This window comes from Sorex araneus, chromosome 6 (assembly GCF_027595985.1).
Source record: "Sorex araneus isolate mSorAra2 chromosome 6, mSorAra2.pri, whole genome shotgun sequence".
Classification (NCBI taxonomy): domain Eukaryota; kingdom Metazoa; phylum Chordata; class Mammalia; order Eulipotyphla; family Soricidae; genus Sorex; species Sorex araneus.
Window position 1 is genome coordinate 53,888,469 of NC_073307.1, and position 19,996 is coordinate 53,908,464.

The 19,996-nt window shown below is 47.6% G+C and overlaps 1 protein-coding gene across 11 annotated transcripts in view; it reads left to right on the top strand.

The window, feature by feature from the left end:
* The first annotated feature begins 19,742 nt into the window (after positions 1-19,742).
* The window catches only part of TJP1 (tight junction protein 1), a 162,373-nt gene continuing 162,119 nt past the window's right edge, over positions 19,743-19,996 (top strand). For 7 of the 11 annotated variants that reach the window (XM_055141308.1, XM_055141309.1, XM_055141311.1 and 4 more), the window contains exon 1: positions 19,744-19,983. In XM_055141308.1, the coding sequence (XP_054997283.1) occupies positions 19,799-19,983 (185 nt within the window). In that variant the 5' untranslated portion in view covers positions 19,744-19,798. Of the gene's footprint in view, positions 19,984-19,996 lie in introns of all 11 variants that reach the window. The other 4 variants (XM_055141310.1, XM_055141312.1, XM_055141315.1 and 1 more) reach the window with 2 other exon arrangements.

Here is a 19,996-nt window from a genome sequence, read left to right on the forward strand (position 1 = left end):
CGGCCGCGTGAAAGGCGAATGTCCTACCACTCTGCTATCGCTCCACCCATTTTAACTAACTTTCACTTTTTGGCCATTTAAAACTTAATTTCACTTTTTTGGCAGCACCCAGTGGTGTTCAGGGACTACTCCTGGCTCTGCTTAGGTGCCACTTACGGTGATGCTCAGGAAATGATGCAGAGCTGGGGGTGGAACTCGGGGTCCCAAATGCCAAGCCCGTGCCCAACCCTTTCCTTCCCCTCTTCCATCTTTCCTCGCCTACCAGAAATCTCAGCATGCATCTTTACTAGGTGCTCAAAGCAAAGATCCGCATGAGATGATCTTGAAAGATTCTTTCATCTTCATTATTGCCCCATAACCACTATCAAATAGTATTGGGGACTTTTCCCAGCCTCTACCAGGGCCAGACCACACCTCACTCAATCTCTGTGAAGGGACAGCACAGACCAAAGCCTTGCATGCTGTGACTCTGTTCCTGCTCCCAGCACCACCTGGTCCCTGAGCACAGAGCTGGGAGTAGCCACCCCACACCCCAACTCATGCACCTCCTCTTTTTGTTGTTGTTGGTTTGGGGACCACACCTGGCACTGCTCAGGACTTACTGCAAGCTCTGCAACCCTATGGGATGCCGGGAATCAAACCCGGGTTAGTCGCGTACAAGGCAAACGCCCTTCGGCTGTCCTATCTCTGCAGCCCCACACCTCTTTAAAAAGTGTCAGGTATGTGCTCTGAAGGCATTTTGCCACGTCTAAGCCATTTTGCCTAACTTCTGATAAAGCATGCCTGAAATAGTAACTCTTTGGATGGTATATTTAGTGTTTGATTTTGGATTATAAACCCACAGAATGTCCTTAATGCATTTTCCGATATGGATGTAGGGCAACAAATCCCTTCTGGACATTTTCCTCAGATTTCACCCTGAAAGACGTAAACAGCTGTAAACAGCTTCCATGGATACGGAGGCGAGATTAGCTTGCACTTGGCGCTCAGGAGGCTCTGTTCATCCTAGAACACAAGGTGCAGGCCGACCACTCGTGCCTGTCTTCCCTCTCATTCCTGAGGACCCACGCAAGTCAATTGTGGAAGGTGGAAGCAAGAACAGAAGTGGGCAGATCTGGACCTTGTACAAAAAAACAGCCGATGTTCTCACAAAGGCAACCACAGACATGCAGTTCATATCCCAAGTACAATTAATTTGTAATCAAGAAAGCCCATGCTTAAATGATGGCTCTCTCCATGAGAGCGAATGAATTAGATTTTTGTTGCTGTTGTTGCTTGCTCTGAGGGCCCCACCCCATGACACCCTATATATCTGCTTTGTTTGAAATCACTATTTGACAAGTATAAGACCAATGCATTTGGGGCTGGGGAGATAATAAAGGGGATATGGTGCTTGCCTTGCCTGTGGCTGACCAGGGTTCAAGACATGGTACCCTGTCAGGAGTGATCCCTGAATGCAGAGCAAGGAATAAGCCCTGAATACAACCTTGTGTGGCCTGAAAACCCAACCCCTCCCCTCCAAAAAGAAAACCAACTTAAAACAAAAACAAATATATTTTATCCTTAACCCACATTTCATGTCAAACCCTCTCATCTGGAAGTAGAATAAATAGGTGTATATATTGCCTGGGTTCCTCTGCTGGAACCCAGTGTGTGGGACCCGGGGCTAGATCTCCAAGCCTACTCGGATCGGTTCTGGGGCTCTTCCGCCCAGATCCCCCATTTTCCAGTAGCTAGGTGGTCACACCCAGAAACTGCCCCCGGTGCTGTGCAATCCCATCAACAGCCAATATCCAGAGACTATAAAACCAAGCTTCCAGAAGCTTGAACATCTTATAGCCTAGTTCTTCCTCTCAGAGAACCTGGCAAGCTACCGAGAGCTTCTGCCTGCATGGGAGAGCCTGGCAAGCTCCCTGTGGCGTATTCATATGCCAAAACCAGTAACAATAATGGGTCTCATTCCCTTGACCCTGAAAGAGCCTCCAACGTGGCACCGTTGGGAAGGATGAGTAAAGAGAGGTTTCTAAAGACTCAGGGCTGGGACAAATGGAGACATTACTGAGACCTCTCAAGAAAATCGATGATCAAAGGGATGATGATGATGATGATGATGTATTGCCTGGGACAGAGGCCAGAGATGTGCCCCCTTCATCTTGATGGCAGGCTTAAGTCACGGAAGCGACTGAAAGACCTATTCACAGGCAAATGGATGAGACAGCTATGACCTAAATGGTTGAAGGAATACTACTCAGTCATGAAAAAAGGATGGGCTCTTGCCTTATCTCACAACATTGAGGGAAGGCATAGTGACTTATGCCATGGGAATAAATCAGAGTTAAAGACAGTTACTGGCTGTTTCTACTCACGTGGAATGTAGAGAAGCAAACAAACACACACACACAATAAAATCAACTCTCAGACTCTAAGAAAAACATGGCAGTGATCAGGAAGCTCCAAGGGTATGGGGAGGAAGAAGTCAAGGGGGTGAGTCTGCTCATAGGAATGCCACAAGGGTTTTGGTGGTAGGAGCCACTAGGCACATACCCCAAAGCTCTGTGGTTGTACAAACCAGCGTTCTTCAAACAGTTTAGAGCTCCCTGTAGACTGTTCCACAGATTGGCAGTCGAACTACGTGCTAGACCACTGGTCTCCCACACGTGAGCCCACACCAGTGCATGGACAGTGGCATGTGAACTCAGTGGTAAAGCACAGGTAAATCAATAATAATTACATGTAAACACACCACACCACACACACACACACACACACACACACACAGGCTAGACCAGAGACAGCACAGCAGGGAGGACACTTACCTTGCATACAGCTCACCCTGGTCCTATCCTTGGCACCAAATACGGTCCCCCGAGTCTCTCCAGGAGAGCCAGGTGGGACTCAGTGTCCCCACTCCCCAGTGCCAAGCTAGAAATTTAGGTTTTGTGAGCTTGGTGAATTATTTTCACTGTTGTAATGGCCTTGAGGGGTTTGACTTGGTATTTGTCCAGCGGTCATCCAACAGCACCCTGGGTGCCCAACTGTGGGTGCCCACGGGCGTGGCATCTCTCTGGTGTCATGGGAACCCATAACACCCCCTCCTGTGAGTGCCCCTTGGAGGTGCCCTCCAGATGCAACTCATGGTCTCTGGCTTAAGATGCACAAATGAGGAACTTTGAGCCTTTTGTTTAGACATTCATGCAGGGGATCCATTTTTACTGTCAAAAGCCAATAAGGGGCTGGAGCAATAGCATAGCGGGTTGGGCGTTTGCCTTGCACGCGGCCGACCCAGGTTCGATTCCCAGCATCCCATATGGTCCCCTGAGCACTGCCAGTGCTCAGTTCCTGAGTGCAGAGCCAGGAGTAACCCCTGTGCATCGCCGGGTGTGACCCAAAAAGAAAAAAAAAGCCAATAACCCTAAAGCTCCCATCTGACTCAGCCTCCCCGAAAGAGCAACAGTGCCAACACCGATTGGTTCTCTGCAAACAGGCAAGTCCTGCTCTTGAGAGCCCCTTTTCCCCCCGTCTTCCTGGACACGGTCCTCAGTCAGCGGTGTGTATGATAAATACCTGCTTGACTGAATCAAAACCCCATATTTTCACCAGACCCTCCATTCTCTGGCACTGTCATTGAGACACTTCAGCACCGGCTCGACAATCTTGTGACAGCTGTATTTGTTTTGTTTTCCTTTTTGGTACACCCAGCAGTGCTCAGGGCTTTTTCCTGACTCTGCACTCAGGAGTTATTCCTGGCAGTGCTCGGAGGACCATATGGGATACTGGGGATTGAACCTGGGTCGGCCACGTGCAAGGCAAGTGCCCTGCCCACTGTACTATCACTCTGACCCCCATGTGATGGCTTTTTAATCATCAGATGCTTCCCCCATGGTGGGTGGCACAAATGATCTGGTCCCTGGCCCCAGTGGGCCACTTACCTGCCGTAATGGAAACAGGGAAAACCATGTCCCGCCCCCCCACTCTGGAGAGTCACACTCCATCTTAGGGTGGTGTGACAACATCTGCGGCTGTAACTGGAGTGTGACCGGGTCAACACATCACATTGCTGGGCAAAGCTGGAATTATTCACTCTGGAACGCTACCGTCTGTCTGTCCACCACTTTCCCTCCCTGTGAGATTATTATTATTATTATTTAATGGGGGGGGGAGGGTTAAACCCAGCGATGCTTAGGGCTTACTCTTGGCTCTGTGCTCAGGGCTCACTCCTGGTGGAGCTTAGGGGACTCTGCATGGTACCGGGGATCAGACCTGGGTTGGTCATAGGCAAAGCAAACACCCTACCCATTGTACTATCACTTCGGGCCCTATTATTTGATTTTTTAAGTAGTTCTCTGTCTAAAGGACTTCCTCCTATCCCATTCACTCACCCACATTTTCAGGGGCTCCCAAGTGATGCTCAGGAGGCTGGAGGGCCCACTGGTGATTCTCAGCCAAATGGGCTCATAGATCATTGTGGTGGTGCTCGGGGCTGAGGGCCTGGGGGTCACCCAGGTCACTCCAGCTGTGCTCAGGGAACCCCCGTTAGTGCTGGGGGTCAAACCTGGGTGAGGTATACTTAGGCATATGCCCCCTCCCCCCATCTGATCTCCCTGCCCCCACCCCAGTTTTCAATTATCTGCAGCAACAACAAAATCCCCCAAGGGAAGGAATAAAGGGGACTGTATCCGCCTGCGGCCAGCAAGGCGCACGCACAAAGAGCCCGTCTGTGCTGCCTCATCTCTGCAGCAGCTGGACGCTCCGGGCATCAATAGCTTTTGAACCTGCCGGTTGTGGTCTGCGGCTGGCTCTGTGGGGAACGCATGCCGAGCCCCTGGTTCAAGGCAGCGGCACCCCAGGCACGTGCCCGCCTCGCTAACGGCACTGGCCGGACCAGAACCTGTCCTCGCCCGCAGGAAGACCACTACCAAGCAATGTAGCAGGGCTCAGCCTGCCGGATTTATCCTGGCTGCCTACAGATGCCCGACTTCCGCCCCCACCCCCACCCTGCACCCCTGCGACAAAGTTACTTTCAGGCTTCTTTAGAATAGTTGTGGAGTGGCCGGAGGGCTTTATGACAGGCAAATACTTGTAACAAAGCTGGCCCTTTCAACTATTTATTATTATGATATTTTGGTGTGTGTGGGGGGTCACATCTGGTGGTGCTCAGGAGTTACTCTTGGCTCTGTGCACAGGAATCACTCCTGGTGGCTCAGGGGACCCTGTGGGGTGCCAGCAGTGGAACCTAGGTCAGTTGGGTGCAAGGCAAATGTCTATCGCTGTGCTGCCGCTCTGGTCCCTTAACTACTTTAAAGTGAAAAATTTAAAGGCACTTGAACCCTCTCCTTGATACATAATCATCACTCCATCTAGTTCCAGGATTATTTTGAAAAAGAATTCTGCACTTCTGACCATCTCTAGCTGCTATGTTTGTGATACAGTCTTCATTTGAACTTAGCCCAAAGGCTGAGAATTTATATACAATATGTTCTTTTTCTTGTGGCATTATTTTTTTTTTGGCATTATTTTTTTTGAGGGGAGCCACCCTGGCGATGCTCAGGGGTTACTCCTGGCTCTGCACACAGCAATTACTCCTGCAGTGCTTGGGGAACTGTATGGGATGCCGAGGCTCGAACCCACGTTGACCACATGCAAGGTAAACGTTCTCCCTGATGTACTCTGGCCCCTGGGCAATATATTCTTTTTTTTTTTTTTTTTTTACAAAGTTCTCAGGTTTATATGTCAGTTATACAATATTCAAACACCCATCCCTTCACCAGTGCCCAAATTCCACCACCAGAAACCCCAGTTTACCCCCCGCCCCCACCCCCTACCCCCTACTGTATAACTAATGAATTTCACTTCATTTTTTCTTTACCTTGATTACATTCCATAATTCAACACAAAACTCACTATAGTTGACATAACTCTCTCTCTCTCTTTTTTTTTTCTCTTTTTCCTTTTCCATTTTTTTTTTTAATTTTTCCCCCTCATCCCCCTTCCTGCGCCTCATAGTATGGTGTACTCCACGCCACGTTGGCCAGCGTGGGGCTTTTGGGCAATATATTCTTTATGACTCTCTTTCTGCTGATATATTTGAGCTCTATAGACTTATATTTTCATTGAAAATTTTGATATATATTTTTAATTAATTAATTTATTTATTATTTTTTGGTCACACCCGGAGATGCACAGGGGTTACTCCTGGCTCTGCACTCAGAAATTACCCCTGGCGGTGCTCAGGGGACCATATGGGATACTGGGACTCGAACCCGGGTCGGCCGCCTGCAAGGCAAATGCCCGACCCGCTGTGCTATCACCCCAGCTCCCCAAATTTGATATTTTAATTTAATAATATGTACATTTTAATAATTCCCTTTCCATACTTAGTAAACAGCTACTCACTTTTTCTTCTCTATTCAGACATGCTTGGTGCATCTAATTTTGAGCTGTTTCTCATGTCATTTACATTTAAAAATAAAGGTGAGGGAATGGAGAGACAGTACAGTGTGTAGGACACTGGTCTTGAACATGGATGCCCTGCATCTGATCTTCAGCACCCCACATGGTCCCCCTAAGCTCCACCGGGAGTGATCCCTGAGCACAGAGCCAAGAGTAAGTCCTGAGCACAGCCAGATACGGCCCAAATCCCTCCCCCCCAAATTTAAAGAATAAAATAAAGCAATTTTCTAAAAAACTGAAAGGTGAATATATAGAATGATCTGGAACTATGATCAAATGAAATATAAGCAAAGGATAAGATCGTTTTCTTTCTTTTTCCTTCCATTTTGATTGAGGCACCATGAATTACATTGTTTTTTGTTCGTTGTTTTTTTGGGGGGAGGGGTGCACAACCAGCGGTGCTCATGGCTTAGTCCTGTGCTGAGGGGTCAGTCATGGTGGGGCTCAGGGGACTATATGGGGTGCCAGGAATCAAATCTGGGTCTGGAATGGGCAAGGCAAGCGCCCTACCCACTGGACTATCTTTCTGGCCCTGTTACCGATAGAGTCTCACCCATAGAGAGTCCCAGCACCACATTCTCTGCTTCCCTTCACAAATGTCCCAAACGCTTCCCAAAGGATCATCTGCGAGTCACCAAGAATTTTCTCTTTCTTTTATTCCATATGAACATTGTTTGCTCCTATATATAGCCCTTTCACTAAGCTTGAAAAAAAATCTAAGTAGAACGCAGACAGAGGCGAAAGTCATTAATTATATATGTGTTATTCTTTGAAAATTCAAAGCAACTGCCCCACTTATTTGAATGTTTTGAAACATTAAACAACGATGAGTATTTTTAAAGTCCTAAACTGTGTGGTGCGATAAAAACTTTGCTCCTTTTATGTCCTTTGGAATACGGATCTATTTATAAAGCAAATACACACACACACACACATCTGAAAACTTTTGGACTTTCTTAGGAAGCTGGTACTTCAATGCAAAAGACCAAAATATTGGCATCCCAAAATTGCTGTCAGGAAAATTGGGGGTTGTTCTTTTAATCGTATAATATGGTTTCTGACCTCTTGTTGTGGGCTGATGAGACTGTAATTATGTTCTGATTATTTATATGGGTCAGAATTTTCCCTTATTTTCATCTTTTTATAGCCCCCTTCCACAATAGTCAAAGCCTCGCCCTAATTTGGAGGTGGGAGGGGACCCTTTCTTATATAAGTATCCCTCTCAGGGAGGAATGAAACTTCTGCCAGACTCGGCCCGCCTCCCCGGATTTCATTTTGGTCCACAGAGTACCAGAGTTGCATCTGGCAAAGGAAAAAAAAATCTATCGGGAGAGAGAACAAAAGGGAATACCCTGCCATAGTGGCAGTGTGGGGTGGGGGGAGACGGGACTGGGGAGGGGGGGAGGGATGTTGGGTTTACTGGTGGTGGAGAATGGGCACTGGTGAAGGGATGGGTTATCAAACTTTGTAAGGGAGAAACATGAGCACAAAAATGTATAAATCTGTAACTGTACCCTCACGTTGACTCACTAATTAAAAATAAACTATTAATTAAAAAAATAAAAAAAAATCTATCGGATCTCACAGACAATTCTCAGGATCTGTGGATTACAGCGCCTGCCTCCATCACCCACAGAATGCTGTTACTCGGCCCCTGAGAGAACCTTCTCAATCAGAACTCCACATCCTCAGCTTCTCGGGTTTATCCCCACATCTTCCAGAAACTTTCAGCTTGAGTGCCTGACCTCAAACTCTTCGATTGGAGTGATGGTATAGTGCGGAGGGCGCTTGTCTTGTACATGGCAGACCTGGGTTCGGTTCCTGGCATCCACGCTGGTCCTCCAGACATTGCCAGGAATGATTCCTGAGAGCAGAGCCAGGAGTCACTCCTGAGCATCACAGGATGTGGCTCCCAAAAACAAAAAAGCAAACACAAAAAGGAATGAGTTTGACCCTGGAGAGTGTGGTTCTGAGAAGATGCTCAGATCGCTACGCTTTGAAAATGGAAATTATTCACAAAGAAACAGAGAAAGGTCAAACACCTGGAAATTAAATAATAAATTAATAGGATTTTTCTGCATTAAAAAAGTCATTTTTAAATGCAGAATAAGGTCCAAGAGATGGATAGTACAGTGGTTAGGGCATTTGCCTTGCATGTGGCTGACCCAGGTTTGAACCCTGGAACCCCATGTGGTCCCCTAGGCTCAGCTAGGAGTGATTCCTGAGCACAGAGCCAGGAATAAGCTTTGAGTACTGCCAGATATGGCCCCCCAAAACAAAACAAACAAAACAAAATAAAAATAACCTGTTTCCTCAGCAGCCAAATGTGGCTCTAGCTAACATGGGTTCCACTTCCCCCTTACTTTTGGATTTTTTTTCTTGGCTTTTTGGGTCATGCTTGGCGATGCTCAGGGGTTACTCCTGGGTCTGCACTCAGAAATTACTCCTGGAGGTGCTTGGGAGACCCTACGGAATCTCGGGGATAGAACCGGTTATGTCACATGCAAGGCAAATGCCCTCCCTGCTGTCCTATTGCTCTGGCCCCTGCCCCCCTACTTTTCAAGAGAACTAAATGGAACCAAGAGTATAACCCAAAAGTTTATATTACCCGAACACTGGGCGAGGTGATCAGGAAGGATAATTAGGTGCTGAGATGCTGAATTTTCTTCTGCATGAAATTCTGTCCTATTTTCATCTTTTTAGAGTCTGACACTAAAGAAAATTTTAGAATCTAAAGCTGAGATAAATATCTGGTACTAAAGACCAAACAGGAGGGGACAGAGGAGGCCGTGGTTACCGCCCACCAGCCTGAGACTTGCTTTACTCAGCTGCTACAGTAGCTGTCAAGCGAAATAAATGCCCAACTGGAGGAAAACTGTTTGTTTTTCTTTTGAAACCATTGGCTGGTATATTTATTTTCATTATATAATTTTAATTACAATATTTAAAGAGCTGTGTAATTTAGGCATATCTGTTACTTGGAACTATCTGTACATTTATATGTAAAGTGCCTTGTGTCTCAGAGGCAGAGCCATTGAAGCATTGCTTGAACGGTGCTTCGGGTTCTAGAAACGAAACTTCCATGAGAGAGTGGAAGAGGATGGATGGAGCGACACGGCAACACGGCACTAGCTCAGGGAGAGAGACAGAGTGGGCGGAGCACTCGCCTCCTACGTGGCTGACTCTTCTGTGAATCCTCGCCCCTCACAGGGTTCCCAGATGAAACAGACAAAAGGAAAATGTACAACTTTTGTTCAGGTCATGTGTGTTTGTGTGTGCGCATGTGTGTGCGTGTGTATGTGCATGCATGTGCATGCGTGTTTATGCATATAGAGGGGCTGGAGAATAGCTCAAAGGACTGAGCACATTTTTTCATCCAAGAGGCCTGATCTTTAAAATATATATTTATATATATATAATGGAATCACCATGAGATACAGTTACAGAGTTGTTCATGATTGGGTTTTAGTCTTATAATATTTCAACACCTATCCCTTTACCAGTTTATAATTCCCACTATCAATGTCCCCAGTTTCCCTCCCCTGACCTCCCTTTTCTTCTCTCTCTCTCTCTTTCTCTATCTCTCTCCCTCTCTCCCCTCTCACTCACTCTCCTTTCAGCATTGTGTTTTGCAATATAGATACTGAAAGGCTATTAAGTATATGCCTTTACCTACTTTCAACATTCAGTTCTTGTCCAGAGTGATCATTTCCAACTATTATTGTCATACTGGTCCTTTCTCTATTCTAACTGCCTTCCGCCCCTCCCCACACACACTTGTGGCAAGCTTTCTGACCTTTGAACTCACTGCAAGGTCCCTGAGCATCTCCAAGCACTGAGCCAAGTGGTCCCCAGCATCACTGGTTTGTCCCCAAAATAGCACAAAAAGAACACACAAAATTTGTAATAAGTTACTAGGATAGACATCCAGAAAACATGTTTTGCAATTTGGAATAGATCAATAAGGAGCAATTGATAGGAAATAATAAGTCCAGAAGAAATAATTGAACTCCAACTCAATGTATCAATAAGAAAAAGACACCACAAGAAAAAGACACCACACAGGATGGGCAATTTACCAAAAGACAAAGTAGAAAATGCTCAGTAACACAAACAGAAAAATGCGAATGAAGATCATGAAGGGGCCCTGGAGGCAGGGCCTGGGGCCAGAGCACATTCCTGACAACTCAGGACCCCAGTTGGACCCCAGGAACCACATGACCTTCTGAGCACTGCAGCATCTCCAGGGAGCTCCTCACGCCCGAAAAAAAAATCAACCCAAACCCCAGAGTGAAGTATTCCATGATAAGGCTAGCAATAAGTCCAGATCACCACCCCGCTCCTGGGCCCTCGCCCTTCCTGTAAAGTTGGAGGCACTGAAGGAACAAACTGACCATTGCTCAAATCCCCAAACAAGCATGCCTTGTCTATTAAAAACTGCCTGTATTGGAGTGAGGATGTGACTCAAAGGACTGGAGTACAGGCTTTGCTTGAGGGAGCTTCAAGATCCATCTGTGGTACCACGTGGTTCCCCCAAGCAGGGCTGGGAGGGGGCCTCAAGCACCAGACCAGCATTAAGCCCCGAGCATCAAGCCAGGAGTAAGCACTGAGCACCAAGCTAGGAATAAGCCCTGAGCACCAAGCCAGGAGAAAGCCCTGAGCACCTCTGGATAGGAGCCAAAAAAGCAAAAAAAAAATTTTTTTTTCTTGGACCACACCCAGCAGTGCTCACAGCTTACTCCTGGCTTTGTGCTCAGAGATCATCTGGCGGGCTCGGGGATCATGTGGGGAGTTGGGCATCAAACATGCTCTGCTGCATCTAAGTGCCTTATCTGCTTACTATCTCTCCAGCCCCTGGGATTTTGAATTGAAATAGCATTGATTTATAGCCTCCTGCATGTGTTAGGCATCCATCATTAGAATTCCACATGTATGGGGCTGGAGAGATAGCACAGCGGGTAGGGCGTTTGCCTTGCACGCAGCCGACCCGGGTTCAAATCCCAGCATCCCATATGGTGCCCTGAGCACGGCCAGGGGTAATTCCTGAGTGCAGAGCCAGGAGTAACCCCTGTGCATCGCCAGGTGTGACCCAAAAAGCAAAAAAAAAAAAAAAAAATAGAATTCCACATGTATATAGAGTTAATCACTTAATGTTCAGTTCCATCCTTCACTCCTCTTTCCACCCCAATTCCCACTCCTATCCCTTCTAATAATGCCTCATTGGTCTTCTGGTCTAGAAGGAATTTTGCATGCTTTATTTCATTCAAGTCCTCGTCTGTTTTCTCTGCATCCATGGGTGAGCTCAGATGGGCGTCTGTCTCTGGCTTATTTCACTTAGCATAATGCCCTTGATGCATTTCATTGTTCATTCTTCATCAGATAATTTGTCTCATTATCATTCACGTGCAATACCACGAATGCCACTTTCCCTCCACTGGTTATTTTTCCATATTTTTTCCCCTTACAATGACTGGGTTGTCAGACAATATTAATTATGCGAGTGGATCCATTGCTCAGAGCTGTGTGCACACGCTTGAGAAGCCAGAGCCGAGTGGGAGCTCTGAGGTGCATCTTCAGCCAGGATCTCAGGAGGACCCGGGACTGGTCCCCGCCCAGTCTCCCCTGGAGGTGTGGCCCCCGCCCCGCCCCCACCCCTCCCCCCATCAGCAAACACCTGTTTTGGTCCTGCAAGTTTTTCATTACACTGTGGCCACTCAGAGACACATAGGCCCTTTCCGCTTCTTCACCTATTTCTGAGCACCTAAATCTAACTGCCCAGACTTCTAGAGAGAACAGAAAGTGAGAGCTTTCAGGGGAAGGGAGAGAAGGTGGAAGCGGGCAGCGTTTTCCATCATGTTAGGGATGTGTGAATCCATATCCAGCCCAGCTTTTAGCCTTGCTATGGGAAGAACAAGCTCGCCAATTCTCTTACCCTTGACCTGGCCATCTCGCCCCTGTAACCTGGTTCATGGACTCTTGCTTTTTGGCTTGGTTTTGTTTGGGGGCTATGAAGAATGAACCCGGCAGTGTGCAAGGCTTACTCCTGCCTCTGCTCTCAGGGATCACTGCTGGTGGTCCTGGGGGACCATAGGAATACTAGGGATCGAACCTGGAAGGCAAACACCCTCCCTGCTGTAGTATCGCTCAGACTTCACACTTTTAAAACAATCAATGATTGGGGCTGGAGCAATAGCACAGTGGGTAGGGCATTTGCCTTGCATGCGGCAGACCCAGGTTGGATTCCCAGCATCCCATATGGTCCCCTGAGCACCACCAGGGGTAATTCCTGAGTGCAGAGCCAAGAGTAACCTCTGTGCATCACTGAGTGTGAACCCCCCAAAAATCAATGATTGCAATTAATATCTTTTACATTTTTATCTTATTGTATCTGGGCCCCACACCCAGCAGTGCTCTGCACTCAGGGACTCACTCCAGGTGGTGCTCAGGGGATCCTACATGGTGTCAGGGATGGAGCCAGAGTCAGCAGCATGCAAGGAAGTACCTTCCCCCCTACGCCGTCTCTTCCACCCCCAACAAATCTGTTTGCGTACATTTTATTTGACTCTCTTTATCTCCCCAGAACTTTTTCAGAATGTAGGTATATAATTATACACTGATATCTTGGGAGGGGTCTGATCCCCAGCAGTGTTAAGGGGACCCAGGATCCCCTTCTGGTAATTCTCACCCAACCAGGCTGGCGGTTCTCTTGACAATACTCAGAGGGTCACGCTGTTGGACACACGCAGAGCATCCTGGTTCCGTTCCTGGACTTTCTCTCCAGCCCCTAAAGCTTCCATTATCCCGATGGACCTCTAAGTCATTTACTCGGTTATCACCTATTAAAACAGTTTTCTATCATCCCAGCAAAATAAAAGACTATTCAAGCAACCTGCTTTCTATCTGATGCCGTAGCAGCAGCTGCTCCTATTTTCTCTGTTTGTGAAGATGGTTTGATTTGTACATGGCAAAATCGCATAGCGAAAGTTTGTGTCTGGGGACTGGAGCAGGTAGGGCATTTGTCCTGCACACAGCTGACCTGGGTTTCATCCCCAGCATTCCATAGGGTCCCAGCACCACCAGGGTTAGTTCCTAAGTGCAGAGCCAGGAGTAAGCCCTGAGCACCACCGGGTGTGGCCCAAAAGCAAAAACAAAACACAACAAAAAGACGGTCTGATTTGCACATGCCAAAATCTCCTATTAGAAACCCACGTCTGAGTTTTCTGAGATTTCTAAGTTAAATTTCAGTGGCTGGAGAGGATTACAAACAGACCGAACTTAGTCTTTACTATTCCTTTCCCCCAGATGATTCATTTATGAAAGTTGACGTCCGCTAACTCTCTTCTTCCAGCTGTTCCTGTAGCCTTCACAATAGCTCCCCCCTGGATATATTCCATTTGAAAAACCACTGCTGAGGTGTCTAGCAACTAGCGTAAGACTGGGCAAAGAGAATATGTCCAACAAGGATTCATCTGAGGGAAAGAAGATCAAATCGCTCAGTAATTCACTCTCCTGATAGCTTTTAGGAGGAATTTAAGATAGAGAGAAAGGTAGATCAAGAGGGGCTGGAGTGATAGCACAGCGGGTAGGGCGTTTGCCTTGCACGTGGCCAACCCAGGTTCAAATCCCAGCATCCCATATGGTCCCCTGAGCACCACCAGGGGTAATTCCTGAGTGCAGAGTCAGGAGTAACCCCTGTGCATCGCTGGGTGTGACCCAAAAAGGAAAAAAAATAAGAAAGAAAGGTAGATCAAGAATGAGCACATTGGGGCCAGAGATAGCATTTGCTGTGCATACAGCCCCCAGATCAATCCCCAGGATGGCATGATCCTTGGGAAATGTCAGGCATGAGCCCCTGAAGGAGCTGGTTGCATTCCCGGAATACCTCCAGTGTATTCTAAAAACTAAAAGAAAAAGAGAAAGAAGGAGCACACAAAAAGGTCTCTTTGCCTGCCCTCTGCTAGCCACCCCCCTGCCCTTTTTTTTCGCTTTTTGGGTCACACCTGGTGATGCACAGGAGTTATTCCTGGCTCTGCAATCAGGAATTACTTCTGGTGGTGCTCAGAGGACCATATGGGATGCTGGGAATCAAACCCGGGTTGGCCGCATGCAAAGCAAATGCCCTACCCACTGTGCTATTGCTCTAGCCCCCTGCTCTTTTGTTTTGTTTTGCTTTGGGACTACACCCGGTGATGCTCAGGGCATAGTCCTAGCTCTACATTCAGGGATCACTCCTGGAGGGACTCAGGGCATGCTGGGGATCAAATCCGGGTCAGCCGTGTGCAAGGCAAGTACCTCCCCACCGTACTAGCTCTCCGGCTCTCTTTGCTTGTCTTTTAAACCTTAAAGCTTCATCACAGCCTGACTTGCTTCTCACAATGAAACTGCCTGCCTGTTGGTGATGAATACAGAATTGTATTCAAGTACTTCAATGGGTATTTTACCGTGTGGGGAGCAACAGCTGTAATCAGGGGCTATTTAATTACCAAGTGCTTTGTGTTACAGTGCACCCTGGAGCCGGCCGTTCCCACCTCCTGATCAGTCTGATGGAGCGAGTGGCAGCTCTGGGTCAAATGCGACAGCGCCAGATGGTGCCAACCTTACTCAGAGACACAGGGAAAAACAATCCAGCTCATTTGATGTGTGCAGGGAGAGTACAGACTAGATCATACGGCACTGAAACCTTGGCGATGGAAGCCAGAACCCAAGTACGTGGCTATCATTGCCTGTACACTGTATAGAGCGATTTAAAAATCTTGCAAAACATGTAACAGGTTAAAAAAATATGGGACTGGAGTGATAGCACAGCGGGTAGGGCATTTGCATTGCTTGCGGCCAACCCGGGTTCGAATCCCAGCATCCCATATGGTTCCCTGAGCACCATCAGGAGTAATTCCTGAGTACAGAGCCAGGAGTAACCCCTGTGCTTCGCTGGGTGTAACCCAAAAAGCAAAAGCAAAATATACATACATACACACACATATATGTATGTATATATATATATATATATATATATATATATATATATATTGGTGGTGAATGGTTCAGACCCTCATCTGATGCGACCAACAGGCTACTCACCTGTCTTCTTCCTAAGCAACAGGTTGGATTTTTGTTCAGAAACTCTTCCCTCCTTCCCTTGCAGTGAAAGACATAGTTAATAAAACTTAAATAGAAGCCTTTGATTGTTGCTTCCTGAAAAACTAAAAAGAAATCAGGCCTGGAGTGATAGCACAGCAGGTAGGAGGATGCTTGTCCTACATGTAACTGACCTGGGGTTTGATCCCCAACATCCCATAGAGTGCCCTGAGCACCACCAGGAGTGATCCCTGAGTGCAGAGACAGGAGTAACCCTGAGGACCGCTGGGTGTGATCCCCCCAAAGTGCCTGGGTGTTTCAAGCCTCTATGAGGTTGTCTTCCTGAGCCCAGGCTGACATGATAATAACTTACTCGTATTGATTCTTAGTGGGGATAAGTTTTAAGTTGATGAGTCATGAAAACAGCTTCTCGACTACTTGCACCAACAACAATCCTCTCTGCTACATTGTATGATTGTGGATATTTATTACATTTATTACATAGTGAACAGAAAATCAATAAGTTCTTGGGGTTGGAGTTATAGCAAAGCAGATTGGGCACTTGGTTTGCACGTGGCCGACCCTGGTTTGACCTGCAGCATCCCAGATAGTCCCCCAAGCCCACCAGGAGAGATTCCTGAGTGCAGAGCCAGGAACAACACCTGAGGACCACTGAGGTCTCTCCTCCAACCCCTACCCTCCAAAAAGTAAAAGAAAATCAATGAACGCTTATGCCCAGCATTTACTAAGCACTTACTAAGCACTTGAGGCACTGGGGAAGGCATTGAAGGGAACTTACAAGTAGATAAAAGTCTGCCCACCAGGAAGTCGATCACACATGTACCCTTACATGTGTGAGATGAGAGAGAAAGTGACATGGGTCAGAGGCAGTTAGGCAGTGACGCCTGGCTTAGGACAGTTGCCCAAAGCTGAGCCGTGCAGGTCTGAAACTAGAGCAGAAAAACAAATTTCTGTGCCCATTCGCAGAGAAGAGAGCAGTCTGCCTCTTTGAGAGGGGGAGGCTGGAGGGATCGATAATTCCGCTTTTCTGTTTTCAGTATGGCTTATTTGAACGAAAGAACTACTCGACACCCAAACTGAAGAACGCTTCAGGCGTCTGCCTGTCCCCAGCGTCCCCCTGTTAGAGATCTTGTCTCATCTCAGTGGGAGGAAACTATTAAACCCTCAGAGAGCTCTTACCTGCATGGAGTGGTGGGTGACATTTCACATGGGGAACTGGCAAGAGTGAGAATGAACTGCCCCGGCCCTCCCCAGTCCACTGAAGTCGGTGGAGTTGGTTGGTGTGAGTTTTAGGGTGTCTCTGGCTCTCCAGATTCTTCTGCTCCATTAAATCCCTGTCTTTATAATACAGAGACTCTCGTGCTACTGCTTACAGAAACTTCCAGCTCTCTCTCGCTTTCTCTCTCTCTCTCTCTCTCTCTCTGTGTGTGTGTGTGTGTGTGTGTAAGCGTCCTACCCACTGTCGTAGCTCTCTGACCCAATATCTATAACCTTAATCTGGGGGGAGAAACAGTCTCCCTTGCCTCTTCCAAAGCTATGTCAGATTTCATTATTTCACCGTCCTTGGAGCCAGGGGGTAGTGGGGGTGGGGAATGGGATTCTCTCCGGGGTTTTAAGGCACACATCTGTGAACACAAGACAGGATGAAGTGACGCTGGAACAAAATGTCAGAAGACTGGAAAAACAGAAAAACATGGGCCTGTGGAAATTGTCACCCACCCAGAGGCTCTTGGGCTGCGGGGAGAGAACTCATGGATGGAGCTGAATGAGGGAAGAAGTCCTGCCAAAAAGCATGAGGTGTCCCCGGGGGGTTTCATGTTAAAGGGGATTCTGATATGTTTCAGGCTGCTGGACACTAAGAGCTCACCAGGGAGATGAGTTGAAAGGGATCCAGAGGAGATATTTTTCCCAGGCACCACTGAGATGCTTTTTCAGATAGGCCAATTCTACTGCAGAAGACAAACTGTTCAAAATAAACACTGAAAGGGATCCAAGTGGACAGCATTTCCCAGGCCCCCAGAGATACTTCCAGTGGAACTCAGTTCTACTGGGAGAAGGCAAACTCTGTTCAAGCTTGAGGAGTTTATGACGTTTTAATGAGGACATGGGACACTTCTACACTCAATGTTGGTCGTGGTTCTATCAAATAAATTACTGCTACAACCTTTTAATTTCTCTACACAGTTATAACAGTTTTGGAATATGCAAGAGAATTGTAAGTGTTGGGATGAATTTTGGTCACAGAGCAGTCTTCATTGTTTCAAAAGATTAAATAGTTGTATTGGTTCATGTTTATTCTACTGTTTCATTGTGGGCAGTTCTGAGCCAGGGTGCAAGGGAGAATGCCATTCTCTCTCCACACACATACACACACACGTATACACAGACTGTGAGCATAGACATATATATACAGCATGCATGCTAATATGTACTTAAACATATATACGTGGTTTGTAAATAGGTACAAATTAGTAGGTATGCATTCTCAATGTATAGTATATTGTTATGTAAATATGTGCATATGAATTTTGTGTGAATATATGAACATATGCAGTGCACCCTGTAAACATGCTCATATACAAACATGCACTGTGCATGTCAATCAGCACATGCTGATTCAATGATGTGTGTAGAACATATGCAGTATGTACACACCTATATAGTAAGTATGCAAACACATGATATATGTGCATGTAAATATGTGGACACGCAGCATGCCTGTGCATACACACTGCATACAACTACCTGAAGTGTGTATTTACATATAGACACTTGTATATGTAAATATATGCACACGATTCCAGCATGTCACTGTCACTGTCACCCCGTTGCTCATCGATTTGCTCGTGCGGGAACCAGTAACATCTCTAATTATGAGACTCGTCATTACTGTTTTGGGCATATAGAATACACCATGGGTAGCCTGCCAGGCTCTGCCGCGTGGGTGAGATACTCTCTGTAGCTTGCCGGGCCCTCTGAGAGGCACAGAGGAATCAAACCTGGGTCGGCTGCGTGCAAGGCAAACACCCTATCCACTGTGCTATCGCTCCAGCATGTATGCACACCATATGCATATATGCCCATATGCCATAGAAATACGCATTTGCATTATATAGACTGTGCACTGCATCATGCATGCAAACACATACACATTTGCAAAGCATTTATGTGACATTGTGTGTTACATACATATACACAATATAAATGCACTGTGCATATACGTGTACATATATATGCAATTGCATAATAAGCAATACATCAATATGTACACACAAATGGTATGGAAGTGTAAATGTGTGCACATGTACAGACAGAATGCACGCACATGCTTTGTGTAAGTAAATTTGCATAACTGTGCTTGTATGCTAAATAAGCACAAACACGAATGTAATGTGCGTACCTAAACTAAGTAAACGGACACAGGCACGCAAATGTGATGTGTGTACATAAACCGTGCATGTAAATGTACAAGCGCACTATCACTGTCATTACTGTCATCCCATTGCTCATCGATTTGCTCCAGTGGGCACCAGTAACATCTCCATTGTGAGACTTGCTGTTGCTGTTTTTGGCATATCGGATATGCCACGCCGTATGGGTGAGACACTCTTGGTAGCTTGCCGGCTCTGTAAGAGGGGCGGAGGAATCGAACCCGGGTCGGCCGCGTGCAAGGCAAACGCCCTGATACTGTGCTATCCCTCCTGTGCATACATAAATCATGCGTATAAATGGGTAGACACGCAGTGTACATGCATATAGTGTACGTACACAAATCACACGAGTAAGCAGGCACGCATATGTAGTATACTCATGAACTGTGTAAATAGACACCCATGTGTCGTGTGTATTTGAACTGTGCATGTATACAAGCATACACGTGTGGTGTGTACATGAGCCGTGCGTGTAAACAGGCGCACGCGTGTCGCGTGCACACGAGCGTGCGTGTAAGCAGGCGCCCGCGCGCAGGCCCGCGCTCAGACATCATTTACTCGCGCGCAGCATCTGGCGGCGGCGCCGGCGCCCTTCTCCGCGCGGAGAAATCCACCGCCCGAGTCGGGCCGCTCGCTCCTCGCGCTGTCCGCGGGGCCGCGGGGCGGCGGCCGGGGAAACTGAGGCGGGCGCGGGCGGCGCGGGGCGGGGCGGCGCGGGGCGGGCACGCACGCGCTGGCGGGGAGCGGCCGGGCACGCACGGCGTTGGCGGCGGGAGCGGGAGCGGCGCTGGCGGCGGCGGCCGATGGCCCAGGGCTGATCTATGCGGCGCCTGGCGGGGCTGCGGGCGCTGCGGTGTCTGCGGCGCCGGCGGCGGCGGCGGGGCCCGGGGCGCGAGCGCGGCGGGGACACCATGAAGTACCAGAAATACCTGACGGTGCTGCAGATGGCCATCGGCGTCACCCCGTCCAACCGCGGCAGCCTTCTGCCGCTCAAGCGCCGGCTGTGGTGAGCGCGGGGG